The sequence below is a fragment of the Pleuronectes platessa genome, chromosome 1 (assembly GCF_947347685.1).
Source record: "Pleuronectes platessa chromosome 1, fPlePla1.1, whole genome shotgun sequence".
In the NCBI taxonomy this organism is placed as follows: domain Eukaryota; kingdom Metazoa; phylum Chordata; class Actinopteri; order Pleuronectiformes; family Pleuronectidae; genus Pleuronectes; species Pleuronectes platessa.
Window position 1 is genome coordinate 11,601,189 of NC_070626.1, and position 17,975 is coordinate 11,619,163.

The 17,975-nt window shown below is 41.4% G+C and overlaps 1 protein-coding gene across 5 annotated transcripts; it reads left to right on the forward strand.

Moving 5' to 3' along the window:
• The first annotated feature begins 1,273 nt into the window (after nucleotides 1–1,273).
• pkma (pyruvate kinase M1/2a) lies at nucleotides 1,274–17,295 on the forward strand. 5 transcript variants are annotated; one of them, XM_053437937.1, is made up of 11 exons: nucleotides 1,274–1,490; nucleotides 7,786–7,970; nucleotides 8,438–8,529; nucleotides 10,599–10,730; nucleotides 10,849–11,035; nucleotides 11,176–11,446; nucleotides 11,658–11,808; nucleotides 11,977–12,129; nucleotides 14,066–14,232; nucleotides 15,769–15,950; nucleotides 16,091–17,295. In XM_053437937.1, exons 2-11 carry the CDS (start codon nucleotides 7,814–7,816, stop codon nucleotides 16,195–16,197), a joined length of 1,599 nt encoding a protein of 532 aa, XP_053293912.1. In that variant the 5' UTR covers nucleotides 1,274–1,490; nucleotides 7,786–7,813; the 3' UTR covers nucleotides 16,198–17,295. The 5 variants fall into 5 exon arrangements, 4 of the variants coding, with proteins under 4 accessions (XP_053293912.1, XP_053293981.1, XP_053294146.1 ...); XM_053438006.1 differs by lacking the exon at nucleotides 14,066–14,232 and adding an exon at nucleotides 14,650–14,816; XR_008341643.1 differs by lacking the exon at nucleotides 16,091–17,295 and adding an exon at nucleotides 14,650–14,816 and having other exon boundaries at nucleotides 1,280–1,490; nucleotides 15,769–15,908.
• The last annotated feature ends 680 nt before the right edge of the window (nucleotides 17,296–17,975 follow it).

Below are 17,975 nucleotides of genomic sequence, written 5' to 3' on the forward strand. Positions count from 1 at the left end.
CCTTGCAGAGTAATCGTACTTCCAAGAGCGTCTTTCTAACAAATTTCCACTCTACTTTCAGATTTTCTCTCCAGTGTCAACTGTGGTTCCTTCCTGCTGCTGGTACAGTTAGAATGTACAATCAGCACAGGTCCCACTAAGCCACATGCACCTCACATCTATATCTACCAACTGGTCAATTATCATTTTCTATCTTTGTAATTTCAATATCATTGATGTGCAATACAGTTTGACTTTTTATATTTTGTTGACATTGCACATATTTCTATCTGTTATAGTTCCTTGTATAGTATACTTATTTATTACCTTATAAATGTCACTTATTTATGTCACTTCCTCCTTTATGCTGCTATAACATAGTAAATTCAACCATAGTGGGACTAATACAGGACTATCTTATCTCATCTTTTTGTATCTTATCTAAACAAATATAATTTCTATAGAATAATAAAACATACTAATAGTACCAGTATAGTGCTGCTTTATTTGTGATTTGCACAGTGATTTTTATGTATACATCTACTACTACTACTACTACTACTACTAATAATAATAATAATAATCATTATATATATAGGTTGTGTTTTATGTATTGTAACATTTAATTTTAAATACAAAATAATAATATCTATATGTTTTATTGTACCCAATGATCTATGTACTTGAACAATTCAATGCATGTCACTGAAAAGCATCTAAAGACTGCAAGATAATTTTTCAACACTAGATGGAAGTATTGGCTCAAACACTGCAGTGGAGAAGTACCAGCAGGTGGGGGAAGGGAGGGGGCGGGGGTCCTCATAGAAGCATGAGTCAAGCATCCATTGAGCGGTTGGAATCTGCTCGTACTGCGGGAACAGTCCAGCGTGATTTACTGACGCTGGACTTTTTAGTGATTTCATACCAGGTTCCAAAATATAGAATGAAAAAAGCACACAACGTTTTTCAGCAGTGTACGTGTCAGAGTGTACTTGGCAGTCTGATGATGCGTCCCATGATGCATTTCGGCAGCCGAAGTTCTGTGCAGCCCCTTTATATATACAGTCTATGGTGCAGCCATGTGATAATGAATTAGAATAATAACATCGTGTCTCTGCTTCAGCAACGCGTGTCTGAGACGGTCACATGTCTCACCCAGGTCTCACCCCACCGGCCACTGATGCGTTCAAGCGTCCTGATTGGCTACCTAACTTTACCAAGCACTTCCAACCTGTTTCCGCGTATCCTTCCGCGCAGTTTTACAGTTTGACCCTATTTTTCGGACTTTTCCATTGCATAAAGCTGAACCTCAGCACGTGTCTGATGAGTCAGAGGGATAGGAAGCTTCCTGGAATGTAATCAGGCGGTGTGCTCCTTTCCTTTTACCGATATGACCTCGGATGGATATATGTCAGCATCACTAGAAAGTAGTTCGGCGGAGTGAGGAGCAGGAAGATCACCTTGAGTTCTCTCACAGCGGGTTCATCTCTCCACGCGGGTCTGTCAGTGAGGTAAGGTTTGAATCCTCAGCGTCTCTCATCATCACACACACGGACTGAACCGCTCGACCCACAGGACACGGTCGCCTCACCACCTTTAACCGCTTTTATCGCCCCTTCGGCTGCATTCTGCGAGTCGTGTAAGTGCGCGACAGTGCGAGTCACTCGTCACTGCGACTTATTTCCACTCAACTTTTAATGGAAGCCGTATTTTAAAATGACGTAACTCTTTATTTGGAGTTATTGAAGATAAGTCGTGTTATATTGGCTGAGGATGTGTGAAACAACGTTGTTAGTTTAAAACGCAGCTAACTGACGGTTAGACTGGATGAATGTGTCCGTGCGCAGTGCAGCTCGCACTACACTCACAGCTACAACATGTCAGGTTTCAGTTTTATTTGAATACGCAGTTAGCATGTTTAAAACAACCCGGTTTCATCTGATGTGTGGAGGACGCAGCGGTGGAGACTTGCTTCCTGTTGCCTCCTGATGTGGGTGTGGCGGCTCTGCGTTCTCGGCCTCCCATTGGTCCGCCAGCGTGATGTCTCGAGATCAGGAAAACGTGACGCAGGATGAGAACGTGATCTTTGGTGCATCGCCTGTGCCGCATCTGTCACCATAATCATATCTGTACATCACATACAGCTCACTGACCACAATACTGATGACAGGGATTCACCCGAGATACAATGATCCTTTTTATAAGCTGCGTGCTATCGTCATATTAATTCACACGACTGTTTAAGTCACGAGATAAATGTGCCGTGTTCATTCTTTGATCTTCTTTGCTACATGTCCTTCAATCTAAACCCAACCTCGTTAGTTGTGTTGTACTTAATAAGCGTCCTTTGATAAATGTATTTTTGTTGCCTGAGTAGCTTCAGTGCAGTGTCATGCTGCAGTGGTACCTCAGAGGATAAAGGCCTGGATCGTACTGGATAGACTGTCTGTGTAGGCAGCCATTACTTAGGAGTTTCTGCTCTCCATGTGTTGTACATTTTATGTGATTACAATCCTCTGTCTGCCGTTTTGTTCCCAAAACAGCTGAAGGAAAGTGGCCGGTGTTTGTCTAAAGGTGCATGCAAATAAAGTGTAATGTCGAATCCTTTGTCAAACAGATCCACTGTTGTGTGTATTATATGCACAGGACCTGCAGTATGGCCGTGGCATGGTTTGTTATGTAGGGACCAATGATTGTTTTGTGCATAACAAACTTCCAGGCGACACTGTAGGCCTCCCTGCATGTTGGCCCTGTTGAAAATGGAGTCTTTCTCTCATAGGACCAGCCGGGTCACAGTATCAAGTGGCTGAGAATATATGTGATGAGCTTAACAAAGGGCAAAGCACAGCGTCTGTCTAATGCAGGCTGATGACGGAGATGTTAAGGCTTATAAAGTGCCTCTTTATCCTGATTTCTTACCAAATGTTTGATGGCTAATGCAATGCAGAGCCACAGTTGTAATAAAAGTAGTGACAATCTCTATGAACTCCATTTATTATATAGAGATGCAGTTGAAAATGATGCCACATGATTTAGTATGCGTATTTGAAATGCTTCATATGCACACTGCACAGCATTCTACACTATTCATGTACTTAATTCTGTACAGTATGCAACCAAGGTTTGTGTTTATGTTTACAGGCCTCCATACCACAAGTACCACCATACACTCTTGAGTGTTGGATTTCTACAATCAGACTCTGCATGCTGTGTGTTTATTATTAGTCTGGGCGATGTTTTTGGCCTGGAGTGTTGTATGACCTTCGTTGGTTGAACATTGGAGCATCACTGCTCTGGTGCGCCGTGGTGGAAGTCTCATGTATGTCCGTTGTATCAGGTCATGGCGAGTGTCTTCGTACAGCAGGCACGCTCCATATCCTTTATCCTCATTGAAGGGATTTACTCTTGAGCTCCTGAAAGTGTCAAACATGTGCATGCGCACTGCAGTGGCCATTTCTGCTTGGACTGCTGTTGCTGGGAGTGGTGCGATCCTTGGCACTGCTAGTTCCAACAGACTGGGCTTGTTGTGGAGGTCACTGGTTGTAACCTGCCTATTGATCCCCAGAAGAAACTGGAAGATCTACTGTCGGTATGTAGAACAACCTGCAAGTGGTGCTTTGTTTGAGTGAATGTGACTGATGGTATAATGTCCTTTGTTAGCCGACATGGATATGCCCAATATGACGTGCTATCATCTAAACCAGGACATAGTAAATGTCATGACACCCTGACAACAATTTTTCTCTGGCTGCTACTGATTGTAAAGGCCTATTATATGAGATAGTGACTGAGAATGTTTCAAAGGTAGATGTGTTGGGAGGGGATTGGCAGGGATTATTGGCAGCCAGCTCTAAACTTAGCCCTGTGTCTGCATCTTTGTCAGGGTTACTTTGGCTGTTAGCCTGTGGCGGCTGCTCACTGGCTGTCTGGGGTCAGTGAATCGTTCGGGTCAATGATATTATTTTGTCTTTCCATAACAATCGGGGAGGCCAACCGTGGTCCCTCTGATGGCTCCAAAAATGTCGCCTCGGTTCAGGATGCAGGAAGTTTTTGAGCTTCAGTTGGTCATGAAAAGTCATTGCAGTCAACTGTTTGAATGCAGGGTATGACTTGTTTTAGTAATGAAATTTGATCCCTTCCTCAAGACAGTAATGCAAAGACTTTCGTTAAAGTTCTCATCTTACTCCATGAAATATGTGCAGAAGGGAAATAATTTTAACACCAAACGGCACATAACAGGCAGTAATCATTTAGAAATTCTGTCTGTAAATACATGAACATTAAGATTCAAATGAAAAAGGGACGACAAAAAGAGGGTTAAGCAATTTATCGGTGGGGACAATACTAATAATTAAACGTAAAGTTATTGAGTCTGTGGTACCACTGGTGTGTAAGCCTCTATTTACAGTGTTTTGGGGCATGTGACTTGTTTGTAGTCATCATTCAGTGGTCAAATAAAAACAGCTCGTATATAGCGGTACTTGAAATGTAATCTCTGCCTTTCCCTGTAAAACAGAGGCGCATCCCCTTTAGTTTTGCAATAGCAACTGCCAGTGATGGATTGCCTTTTGAACTACATTTAAATGAAAGGTGCATGATATCTGTAAGTTAAGAAAACATTTAATATGCCTCGATAGTGGATTTTTACTGTTAAGTTAAAAACTAAAAGTAAAATCAAATGGTAGATAATTTACAAAAAGATATAGTCAAAGTAGTGTGTGATCTCTGTGAAAGATCCTGCCATTGTCCACGTCTGGTTTTGTATGAACATTTAGTCAAAAATCGAATTAAGTTAAACTTTCTTCAAATTTAATCAAATGTTCTATATGGGAAATATTTTACTCTCTTCTCCCCTCTGCAGTCTTTCTCTGTGGTTCAGTCCACTTCATGGTTGTGTGTTGCATTAATGGGGATGTGACAGTGCTCACGTACAGCACTGGTCTGGCAGTGGTCTGCCCCATTGACACAGATGTTACATCATCAGTCAGTGGCTGCAGGCCAAGGAGCCTGTTGGTGTATTGGCTGTGCCTGGAATCCCCCACCATTTGTAATTGGGACGTGATGAGGAAGAGGATGCAACAGATTTTCCTTCAAGAGACTAAATCTGGTCATCCACTAACAGTGTGTCCACTGTTGAAATGCCCCAACCACAGATGCAGGCGTCTTCCAGCTCTCTTCTCAGTCTTTGCAGTTAGTCTACTGTCTGAATCCTGTTACAAACAAGATTTTTAGCAAATTGTTTTTCATTTGTTAACTGTGACATATAGTACATGTCCAATATTTAATATTGAAGAGACCCTTGCATGGTCAATGTAGATTTTGTTTCATCTTTTTGCTTGGACCACCATGATTTGAAAAGGATGCATAAAGGGGTTGCTGCATGAAAGAGATATTAATTTGTCAACCTGTTTGTTACTTCAATGAGGGAACCAGTGAGGGTTTTTGTTCAATTTATCCACTGGGTGGTTTAGACAGTGACCTGAATATTCTATAAACGACTTATGCTTCTCTTGTACATTGCCTCTATGTAATGAATGTTGTTTGAGTTTTTAATTGATCTCAATCATACTTTGTGTAAACTCAATTATATTCAGATTTAATCAGGTGTTTTTCTAAAGTGAAACTTAGATTGTATTCTTGTAGCATTGCCTTGATGTGATTTATTGATAGTGAAAAGTGTAAATTGGAGATTTTGTGAAGAACCAACCCCAGAAGAGTGAATTTGAATAATCTGTGTATTTCACTGAAAAACTGTAGCTGCAAACCTGCTTCTTCTTTATCTGTTTTATTGATCCCCCCCCCACCCCAGTTTTTGCTTGACAGTCAAACGTATCATCAGATTGACTGACTGTTCACAAAGCATTTCCGCCTCAGTCTAGTGCAGTTATGTAACCACTTCAACCAGAGCCCTAACAGAAGCTGTCTTCCTCATCATGGTAGATTAGCAGTTAGTCACCCTGCCCAAATAAACATACTTTGTTGGTTTGCTCAGACATGTCTTGATGGCATGCCTATACATCACCTTGAATTTTTCTGTCATTGTTAGACCAATGGGGAAAAGCACTCTCTCTGAGACAAGTCACACATCCATGCACATGACAGTACTGAAGTACTGTGGCGCTCATTATGTCACACAGGATACTGACATGTTTTGTGCAATTTACTTTATATTTTTGCTTTTCTGACTAAATGAAAGTGCTAAGATCCAGCAATCCTAGCCCTGTGAACAGATTGGTAATGGTGTCGTTGCTATGGGTGACTCAGTAAGCAGTGGGTGGGGGGGAACATTATGTACTATATCGTGTGTCACAGCTCAGGACTGTATATCCCACTCTACTCGGTTTAGCTTTTGAAGGCAGTGTTGTGCTTAAGTATTAGCCTTAACTACTTCCTACATGTATTAAAGTGTGATTGTCTCACAGTATGAAAGGGCTTGAGTGTTTTTCCATTTTCTCCAGCTATCACAATAATGTACTTTCTGTATAAACTAGTTCTGAGAGAAATGATTTGATATCATCAAATGTATACCTTGATTACGAAATATCACTCACACTTAGAACTGATCTTTATAGAACCCTGCTGAGTTCATGTTCATGGATGAACGGGTGTTGCCTCTTTCGCAACAATGAAGTAAGAAATCTGCATTGCTTCATTATATGCAGGAAGAACTTATCTCCTGTCTGCAGGAGTGTCTCTCTCGCGCTTTAGCGAACTGACGATCACATTTATTTTGTTATTAATCAATGATGTCTGCTCAAGAATCCAGATCATTCTGGTCACTTCAAATCTGATGTCCTGGCTGTGTGTGTCACATGTTGGAGGTGAACTGCGTGTGCACAGAATGATGGACATTTTTTCAAGGTGTTTAAACCTGTCTCAAACTCTAGAGCGAATCAAACTAACAAAAGGAAACGTCAAGTCCTGTACGTGTGATATTAACTTTCGATCAGTGTTTGTGTTTATTGTTGATGTGTAAAGTGAGTGCAGATCAGCGGGGGAGGGAGGACATGTGGTGGGGTAATGCAAGATGGTACATGGAACCCGGTGGCCACTGCATAATGAACAAAGTGGAAACCCGACAGTTGGTGAATGCGTGCATTGGGGAAAGTAATAACCACATAAATCCGGATCCTTATCATGGCCTTTGAGGCTGACAGGTATGCAAGTTTTAATGAAATTAGTCATCTTGTGGTTGTACTTAACTTGAATGTCAGAAAGCAACATACTTCATTAATTGATTCCCAGAGGGACATTTCTCAGCTACAATACAGAGTGAGGTATAGTAGGTTACTAAGGACACAGAGCAGGGCATGTAGCCTAAAGGTGTTCTCACAGCTGCACTTTGTAGTCAGTTAAATCACACTATGGTTTGTTTTTCCCCGTAAGCAGAGAGTTCTCACATGGTTTGTAGTCATGCATTTTGGTTCACTTAGATTTTTACCGTGGGTGAAAGGAAAAAAAACAAGGCACATCAACGGATTTGTACCAGAGCAAAGAAACTAGTGTTGAAAATGCTCTGTATAGCCTAATAAACTGAGGCTGAAAGTCAAAGTAATGCTCGGTGCAAAGTTTAATCCACCTGTTGGCCAAAGGAAGTTACATTCTGACAATTGATGTAATCTAACATTCACCTGATGCATATAACTATCCATTGTCCAAAGGTCTTATTCTTTTTTTTATAAATATAATTCAGTTTAAAAGCTTGTAAAGTGGCTGTTAAAAAAAGAAATAAAAAGAGGTAAGCCAGCAGTGGTTTACAGTAGAGCGCTGTCAGTGACTGTGTATTTGTCTCCATTTCTCTGGCAGGATTTCTTCAGCTGCACCACCAATCACCATGCCTCAGTCAAAGTCTCAAGACATGGGCTCTGCCTTCATCCAGACACAGCAGCTCAACGCCGCCACGGCCGACACTTTCCTGGAACACTTGTGCCTGCTGGACATCGACTCTGAGCCCACCACTGCACGTAACACCGGAATCATCTGCACCATCGGTTGGTCTACATTTTTAGACTTCACTTGACAAGATAGAAAAACATGTACTTTAATTCAAATATAAAGAAACACCCCTTCCTCTGTGTGGAGTTGTAGCTGTGCATTTCTCAAGAGAACACATTAAAAGCAAATTAAATGGAAAGGTTATTAAAACATTTAAAGTTTTTGACCATTGCTTGACAGTTCAGTTGTTGAGACTTAAGATTCCTGCAGATACATAATTTCATTAATAGACTGTAGCACATTGGAATTTTTAATTGTCAGTAACCTTTTTGCTATGGTACATGATTAATATATAAATACAATCGGCTTTGTTCAAATGAAAAGTGAGATGAGACTGAATGGAACTAAACAGGATCCCTGTACAGAAAATTAAACGATGCACTTCAGTGTTAGTGCACACTAAAATGTGTTGAGGAATTATACAACATGAATGTCAACCCTTTCCTTTCAATGACTGCTACAGGACCAGCCTCTCGTTCAGTGGATACGCTGAAGGAAATGATCAAGTCTGGAATGAACATTGCTCGCTTGAACTTCTCACATGGCACACATGAGGTGGGTAACTGCCTTCTCCACTGTGTAATGAGTGAGGTCAGGCAAACAGTCAACTATTAAAAAGTCACGTTTAAAGTAGTCTGCTCATTTGCATCACATATGGTTCTGTGCGGTATCACCGACTTCCGTTGGTTGGTGAAAGGAGAAGATCAACAAAGCTCACCTTTTAAAAAGTCCGTAATTCATTGTGACCAGCAGTCAGCTTGGCTCTTGTAGTCCAGCCACCATGAATGGGAGAATATAGTAGTGCAAGTTTTTACCAGCTAGCCAACATCTTATCAGTGATGGAGCTGGATTGAGTCAGTATGTGTCACACTGTAAAAGTGTTTTGTTCTGATTCTGAGGGGACAGACTACTTGGACCAACTGCAGATCGAGTGCACACCACAAAAGTTTAAGAAGTCACAAAAGGGTTTTTTCTACTCACCATACATGCACGTCAAGGTTGAAAGATAGAAGCCAGGGGAGAGGGAGACTGTCAACATTGCAAATACCGTATCCAGGCAGTTGAGCTGAACATCACCTATAACCCAGCTCTGCTCTCTCATCATGTGTATCAACATATGATCTTATCCAGTATGAGAAATGGGTCCTTTTTTAAACAAACAATTCATGCTGTCTGTCATTATGTCATTTGAAAATAAGACACTCGACATAAATGTCACACTTGAAGGTTCATGGTTTGTATAGATATGGAGATCTTATTCAATGGCAAATCCAAGAAAATTTACCAATTCTGTTAGCAACAGCTGAAGTCTTCCTTATGGTTCTTGTGGGTGCAGGAGTCTCAAGACGCCCAAAGTTCAATGTAAATTCAGAGAACAGCAGAAGAAACAAGAGTTTCGTTGGCTTGGAATATACATAAGTTACCTGTAGCTTAATGCCCTGCCCTTAACTGCTCAGCAGGCAGCATGCCTGAATTCTAGAAGTGTTTGTGTACACAAACCTGCACCAAGGTCACTTTACCTTCAGCCACAGGGGGAGGCGGAAAGTAGCTTATGATGCAAATCCAGGAAGTCCCATTTCTTAAACCAGCATTATTATTGCGCAAAACTGAATGTAGCTGAACAGCTACTCAAGTTTCAGTTCACATAATGTAATGTAACCTATATGCATACATAAAGTGTGTAAAACAGTCACCTGCTCTAGAGACCATCCAGTTTGTTTTCTATTAAGTAGGGTCAGTGTAGTGTAAGTTTGGGGAGTTGCCAATGTGAAAGGCAGCCAACGTAATTAACTGCCACTTAAGTTATTACTGAAAGCTCTGGTTACCCGGATGGGCAGTATAAGCCAAGTGCATCAGACAGCTGTCTTCAAAGTCAAAACATTGTACCATGTGTTCATTAGCCTGCAGGAGAAGATGGCTGCATCATTTATATAACAACACTACACTTCTTCCTTCATTCCTCACCTCATCTCATTTAGCCAAGGTTGCACTTGACATCAGAATTCACAATGTTTCTTTAATACTTTTAAAATTTAACTTTTGTTTGTCAGAGTCTGTTAACCATGATGAATTGTTTTATGCAAGTCTCTTGGATCATGTATACTTGTGATGTTATATTTTTAAATGTTCTGTTTCGCGGTGAAATCCACCTCAGTTGATGAACTCACCATATATACGTGCAATAAACATTGCAGTGGCTGAGCTGGTGTTTTAGGTTCCACTGCAACAAAGTGACAATTATTTGCGATGACATTCTGGACCAATATACTTATAGTCCACGTGATAATGTATCATATGGACGATCCTAGTACGACACTTAATTTGCAAGGCATTCTAACCCAAAGCCTCTTAGTTACACAACACTTTAGTCAGGGTGGGAGGAAGAAAGATATGAGCCCTTGTGGTGCTGTGACAGTATGATTCATGATTATGACTGTGAGATGTCAGACACAACTTTTACATTTACCTTGAAATATGGTTGTTTGCTGAGTGTAAACTTTAGGTTACTGGTGTAACTCTTACACCAACAAAGTCTGTGTCCTTGAGAGGGCAGTAAATCAATATCATGCAAAGAATCTCATCTCTGGAGATATCTTAAAGTGTTACACTCTCCCCTCCTGCAGTACCACGCACAGACCATCAAGAACGTGCGTGAAGCATGTGAGAGCTTCGAGCCTGGCAGCATCCAGTACAGGCCTATTGGTATTGCCCTGGACACCAAGGGCCCAGAAATCAGGACTGGCCTCATCAAAGGAGTGAGTCCATCACCTCTTGTCCCTCTTTAACCCCACAACAAAACAATGCGCTCTGCAATGACTCAACAATTCTCAATAATACTTCTCAGTAACAAAGTGCCTATTGATGATGTGACAGGACGGCCAAGGAGAGGTGGAACTGGAGAAGGGCAAAATGATCAAGATAACTTTGGACGATACCTACCAGGACAACTGCAGTGATGAGCTTCTCTGGCTCGACTACAAGAATATTACCAACGTGGTGGAAATTGGCAGCAAGATCTACATTGATGACGGACTTATGTCCCTGCAGGTTAAGGAGATTGGTGAGTGCAGGAGAGGCATACACACAGTAAATAAGGTTCGCCCCATACAAATCTCTTTTAATCCATTAGAAGGTTCAGGAAACACTTACGTTGCCCAAACAAAAGTCTTGAGCTCATTAGTATTTCATGTTTGTCTCCAGGCTCTGATTACCTCATGTGTGAGATTGAGAACGGTGGCACCCTGGGCAGCAAGAAGGGAGTGAACCTTCCCGGTGCTGCTGTAGACCTGCCTGCTGTTTCAGAGAAGGACATACAGGACCTGCAGTTCGGTTTGGCGCATGGAGTGGACATGGTGTTCGCCTCCTTCATCCGCAAAGCAGCAGACGTACATGCTGTCAGGGCTGTGCTCGGAGAGAGAGGCAAAGACATCAAGATCATCAGCAAGCTGGAGAACCACGAGGGTGTACGCAGGTGTGGATGAAATGTCTTCATCATTTCTTTGTTTAATGTGTGGGGTCCACTAATTCTGGTCTATTGTAAATGTTTTTATCTTATTTTAAAGTTCCATCTGTGAAAAATTGTGTTTTATGAACCCAAACTCTTAACATCCATGATTACTGACAGGAGTATATTTAGTTTTGGTTTAATTAGTTCAAATATTTATATAATGTCTGTTGCGCAGATTTGACGAGATCATGGAGGCCAGCGATGGCATCATGGTTGCCCGTGGGGACTTGGGTATTGAGATTCCAACAGAAAAAGTCTTCCTCGCCCAAAAGATGATGATTGGTCGCTGCAACAGAGCTGGCAAACCAATCACATGTGCCACTCAGGTCAGAAAACGGCAAATGACGTCCTGCAATTCTTATATTTTCAGGATGTTTATTTATAATTTGATTTCATAATGAAGAAGAAAAGTGTTTGTATTATCTTGGTAAAACAAACTGTTGAGCATTACTCTCCTTTGCTTCATCGGAACCCCTCACATGATCACCACTCAGATGTTGGAGAGCATGATCAAGAAGCCCAGACCGACTCGCGCTGAGGGCAGTGACGTAGCAAACGCTGTGTTGGACGGAGCCGACTGCATCATGTTGAGCGGAGAGACCGCCAAGGGTGACTACCCTCTGGAGGCAGTACGCACACAGCACATGGTGAGTTTATGTCTATTAAATACATGTATAACAAGAGTAAACTTTGTGGTCATTTAATAAGCACCTATCGATTGGAGCAATTGACTGTCTACACAATATTGCATTATTTAAAAAATATATTGACGTATATATATATTTATATTATTTACCTTTTCTTTTTTTTTTTATATTCTCATGCAGCTTTTATATTGGCCTAACAGCTGCTAAAGATGGTGTCAGTAGGAGTGTTAGGCCAACTGGAACTGCATTTAATTTATTAGTTTATCCATCCACTGGTTTCCACTTTTTGATTCATCATCTTTCTAAAGGTATTCTAAAGAATAGTTTGTAAATGATAAATCACTATCAACAAATCTGATAAGTTCAATATAATGATATTTAAAGTTGGTGCAAGATCATTCAAGCATCCTTTGGGATTTTGGTTCCCGCTGTGTCGATTTTTTTTTTTTTTTTTTTTTTTTTTTTTTTTTAGTTGTTGACCTTGCACATTATTTACAATATATTGTTATATCTGTAACTGCCACAGAAGGTGGACACAGTAAAAAGTGAATCTTAAATGAATGAGATGTTAGGATGTTTGAGTCCATCTGAACTGAAGTGAACGCCTGCACCTCTTTATCTAACAAAGTCACTGTGGCTGCCCTTCTTTACTATTTCTAAGAGCGCGATAATCACCCCCATAGTCATCTGGCCATTTCTGTCAACGGGTGTTTTACTGTGCACATAAGTCACTCTTGATTACTTTTATAGTTTTATAGTCAGGGAAAGAGAAGTAAAAACACCAATTGAAACAGCTAAACGTGTAAATGTTCCAAGTTATGCATAATTACTATAGACGGATAATGCAGCTAATGCTGTCGTGCATGTCCTCCATTGTTCGGTCCTTTCTTGGCAAACCTCCCTGTCCTCGGCTACGCTCAGTCTGCACTGCCCTGCAGATGAAAGAATGACTCTGCACTTCTACAGCCTCCTGCCTTTCAGATTGTTGCATGTGTATCTTCCAGTCTTCTGCTTCTCAACTCACAGTAGAGCACAATTTATAGCGCAAAATATAATGAGGACTCACTTTGTCTTGTAGCCATTTTTACTATCAAGCTTTGACTTTTCTTTCTAATACTTTTTTTCTTAAATCCTACTGACTTTTAACCATCTCTTCACTTTGTGTGTAGTGCGTGTGATTTCAGATCTCATTTAATTTGTGTCCATTACATTTTTCTATATTTTTTTTAATCTAGTTGTAGCTGTACCTTTACCTGCAGATTGTACTGTTATGTTGTTGATTGTTAATAATTGTGCTGTGTCTCAAATCGTATACTTCAGTCAGTACACTCGCGTGTTTTATATTGTGAAAACAGTGACCTCATTGCTGTAGTGTTTGAATTTCTACGCTGTAATTTGCACTGAAACAAACAGGACTGTTGTCTACTCACCAAAATATGATCATAATTATCCACAGGACCATGATTTTCTGTCCCCATAATATCTACTGGCTACTAAAGAAATTCATGTTTTGCTATCATGTGTCCTATGTCACTAGACATGGAAAAAAATGTTGTAATAAGTTTTAATTCATAAGCTTGAAAATACAATGGTGATGGTGGTCCCTCCCTTTCCAAAAGGAAGCCATCTTGTAGTGCCATTATTGTTTTATACATACTTTGAACACTGTGTGTATGGAAGTATGTGAATTGAGACGCAGCCTTTGACTCTCGGATATGTTTTTAATATTGATCTTCACTTGTTTCCCTGCCCACTAAATGCACATCTAACCGCTTCAATTCATCTTGTCCTCTTTCCCATCCTTCTCTATTCTCCATGTTCCTGTCCCTTTTTTTTTTTTCTCTCTCTCTCTCTACCCACTCTCCTTATTTAACACCTTTGTGTGCCTGGCGTGGGAATGCCTTTGCTCGGTGCATTTTGCCCTCACTTGTGCCAGATTGCTCGTGAAGCCGAGGCAGCGATGTTCCACCGGCAGGTGTTCGAGGACCTGCGACGCTCCACGCCACTCTGCAAAGACCCCGCTGAGGCCATTGCAATCGGTGCCGTCGAGGCCTCCTTTAAGAGCTTAGCCTCTGGCATCATTGTGCTCACAGGCTCCGGAAGGTAGGCAGGGTATCTGAGCCTGGCAGATCAAGGAGGACACGCGTATCTGTTTTCAAAGAGTCGGAGAGAGGCAGAGTAGGGCTAGACAGGGACTGACTGCATGGATGAGTCTGGCAAATACCTTGAGCAGGCAGCTTGTTGTAGACATTTATACATTAACTCAATCATTTCCTAATGTCTCTGACTGAGGTTTTTGTACCTCTCCATTTGCTTTAGAGCTTAAAGTACATATCCTTATATCATTACCTCAAAAAGTAAACGACCAGGAGTCTTACTCATTATTTGCCAGTGTCTCATAATGGTGTGAATGACTCAGCAGGCTGCTGTGGTGTTAAGCGTGTGACTGGGAGTAACCCCCAGCCCTCCTACACCCCCCCCCCCACTCTTCCTTCCTTCCTCCCATCCCTCGGGCCTCAGATTGCACGTGAGGCCGAGGCAGCCACCTTCCACAGACAGCTGTTTGAAGAGCTGAGGAGACACTCCCAACTGACCAGAGACCCTTCAGAGGCTGTAGCTGTCGGAGCTGTCGAGTCATCCTTCAAATGTTGCGCTAGTGCCATCATTGTTCTCACCAAGACTGGGAGGTAAGGAAGAGAAGGAAAGAGGTGAAGCGATCCTGGTCTTGAAGGTAAAGTGTCACCATGCTCCAGCCGGCCTGTCATGCACAACTATCGCTTCTCCGCCAAAGCACCTAATGTGCACTTATGTATCCCCTCTCCTTCAATTGTGTGTTTGTGTGAGTGTGTATGTGCTGTTAAACAGGGTGGCTGGATATAGCAACAGATTTCAAGAGAGAAAGTGGATGTGTCAGTAGTTCAGTCCAAATATGTTCCCTCCTCCACAGCACCTGGCTCTGTGAAAACGTTTGAGCGGGTTGCAAGAAAATGCTTCAAGAAGAACGAGTCATTTGGTGAAACATGAGATTGAACTAACCTGACTGGTACATACAGTTCATTCCTCTGAGAAGTCCAGTGCCTTCAAAGTGTTAAAGAGGACGTTTGGATTACACCATTGACTTCTGCACACCCATGATTCACTGTAATTGTGTCTGATTTGAGGGCTCAGGATTACGTGGGCACTTCACTCTGTGTTCAAGGGTCCCTTGTTGCACCTGTTCGGGGGCGGAATGACTCGCCACCCTTTATGATTGAGTGGAAGGGTTCAATCACACTGCATGTTCGGGCTCATGTAGGCCTATCAGCAATAAGATAGGTGACTTGCAGTAGGTTAAAAGGCACACTTACGTTTCAATAATATATTGTATATGTATAGAGCTTTTCAAGGAAATCAAAGACACACTTTATTAGAATATTTATTTAGAAATTCTCTAGTAAACTATTCAACATGCTGCCATAGTAACTGAACCTCTTTCTGACTCTGGAAACCAACACTAAATAGAATTTGTCCACACTTGACATAAACATGCCTTTAGGCAGTGCATTTGTTGCTAGGTGCTTGTAGTTATAATCAGTTAATTGGTTGTGTATCTATTCTGTAAAAACTACTTTGCAAATATGTATCTGTGCACGTGTGTAGGTCCGCCCACCTGATCTCCAGGTACAGGCCCCGTGCCCCCATCCTCGCCGTGAGCCGTAACGCTCAGACAGCTCGCCAAGCTCACCTGTACCGTGGCATCTTCCCTGTGCTCTACACCAACCCATCCCACGACGTGTGGGCGGAGGACGTCGACATGCGTGTCAACTTCGCCATGGATATGGGTAAGACTTGGTATCGCACAGTTGTTGCAGTGCACAAGGCCCAACTGCTGTTAATATTGATGCCAAGACATTATGTTGAACAGAATTTAAAACAACAAACAAGCTTTGTTTGATTTAAATTTTTATATTTTATCTTCCAGGCAAAGTCCGTGGCTTCTTCAAAGAGGGAGATGTTGTCATCGTCCTGACCGGCTGGCGTCCAGGCTCTGGTTACACCAACACCATGCGTGTGGTTCTGGTGGCCTGAAGAGCCAACGGGCTGCTCTGCTTTCGCTGTTCATCTATCTTTCATAGTGCCCCACACTCCACTACAGCTCACAGCCTCTTACATCCAGGATCCACACTCAATGTTTTATCATTTAGGCAATTATGAAAAAAAAATACAAATAGAGTATAGCCTTCCTTATAATTCCACTTTGTCTCCATTCCCTTCACATGAGATTCTCTTATCAAACCAGTCTTCAGGGCCTCAGATGAATACACCCTAACAAGAAACTGCTGTATTTATTAAGTCAAATATCTGTATCATGAGTGAATGCATCCTGGTTCTGTGTGCATGCACATACAGGCTCATGTTTAGGTGGGGATGGTGGTGGGGCAGACTGATCTCAACAGAGCACCTTGATTACATTTATGAATCACTCCTCTTCCGCCTGAATGAACAAATTTGTGGCTTTCAAAATAAAAGGGCTCCTCCTGCAGTGCAGCCTCAGCTACACCCTCAGCTTGTGTAATGCTGTCTGTATGAAGCGTCCTCTCTTTAACGTCAGCTTTCACTGTATTTAACTGTACCTGTTAGTGTTGCACTCCTAATCTACTCCAAGCAATGTTACAAAATATATTATTTTTGTGAATGGTGACGTTTTGGTGTGGGACATCCAATACTACTTATATTTTGTCTGACAATAGAGAAATGTTAGTTTTGGATGTCCTCTCCTGAGGTGTTTGAGCTAGTTACTGTATTTTGTGTTATTAGATGTGTCATAAAGCCTTTACATTCTTTGTATTTGGATCATATCTAAGTTGGCACTTATGAATCATGGGTCAATAAAATTGACTATGAATGAGCACTTTTAGGGATGTGTCACAGGGGGCTGATGCAGGGTGGGAGCCTGGTCCCTCTCAGTCCCAGTGGGTGATGAGTGGGTAGAACCCCTTAGTTTCCTTTTCCTTCTACATTGGTTACCTGCTGTAGTTGTCCTAGTGTGTCTAACTTGCTTTTGATTGTAATGCTTAAAGTGTAAGAATCAACTAAATGTTAAGGGTATTAATGTTGTAGCTGCGGTCCTGAGCTGTCCTGCAAGATTGGATTTCCATCAATAAAAGAGATGATCACCTGAAATAACTCTGAAGTGCAAATGTTTTCTTTCATTAACAAATTGTAGTTTGTGGTTTAGCTTTAAACATCCTAAGTTACTGAGCAACAGGAAGGTCGTAGAAGGGGATGCCTAGAGAAAATGGCATTTAAAATAATGCAGCTGCACAGTATTGGTTATTTTTGCATTGATTTAAAATGCCAACATTTTATACCATTATTAGAACATAAACAACACAAAGCAAGCTTAGCTTTTGGACCATCTTTGGTGACATCTAAGCCACTATTACCACCACTAAAATCTGAGCCTGTCGGTTCACACTTAATGTATGTTCGCAACGTTTTTCATTTGTGCCGATTAGGCTACAAAGAAAATACACATAATGCTATAAATGAAATCAAATTAGTGTTAAATTAGAAAATGTACTGCTATGCTACTCTCAAAATGTTTTTGTTTTTTTATGGATTTGTTTCATAACGTTTTTTGTATTGTAGTTACAGCCCCATGATTTGGTTGGGATAGTTGTCAAAGCAATAAAACGGTTTGTGTGGAAAAAAAAAAAACGTATGAATCTCTTGACAGGAGCTCAGAATGGTTAGTCCCACTCACTGAACTGAAACCACTGATAAATAGATATTACCCATAATCCCCCGCTTCCTGAACCAGAAGAGCTGCTGTTGTAACAAATATAAAATATAGAATATATACT

Bases quoted from the DNA above. Each gene is read 5' to 3' on its own strand.
- pkma (XM_053437937.1), top strand. From the start codon at position 7,814: ATGCCTCAGTCAAAGTCTCAAGACATGGGCTCTGCCTTCATCCAGACA. The intron at 8,530-10,598 runs GTGGGTAACTGC...CCCCTCCTGCAG, and splicing joins TCTCACATGGCACACATGAG to TACCACGCACAGACCATCAA. The intron at 15,951-16,090 runs GTAAGACTTGGT...TTTATCTTCCAG, and splicing joins CAACTTCGCCATGGATATGG to GCAAAGTCCGTGGCTTCTTC.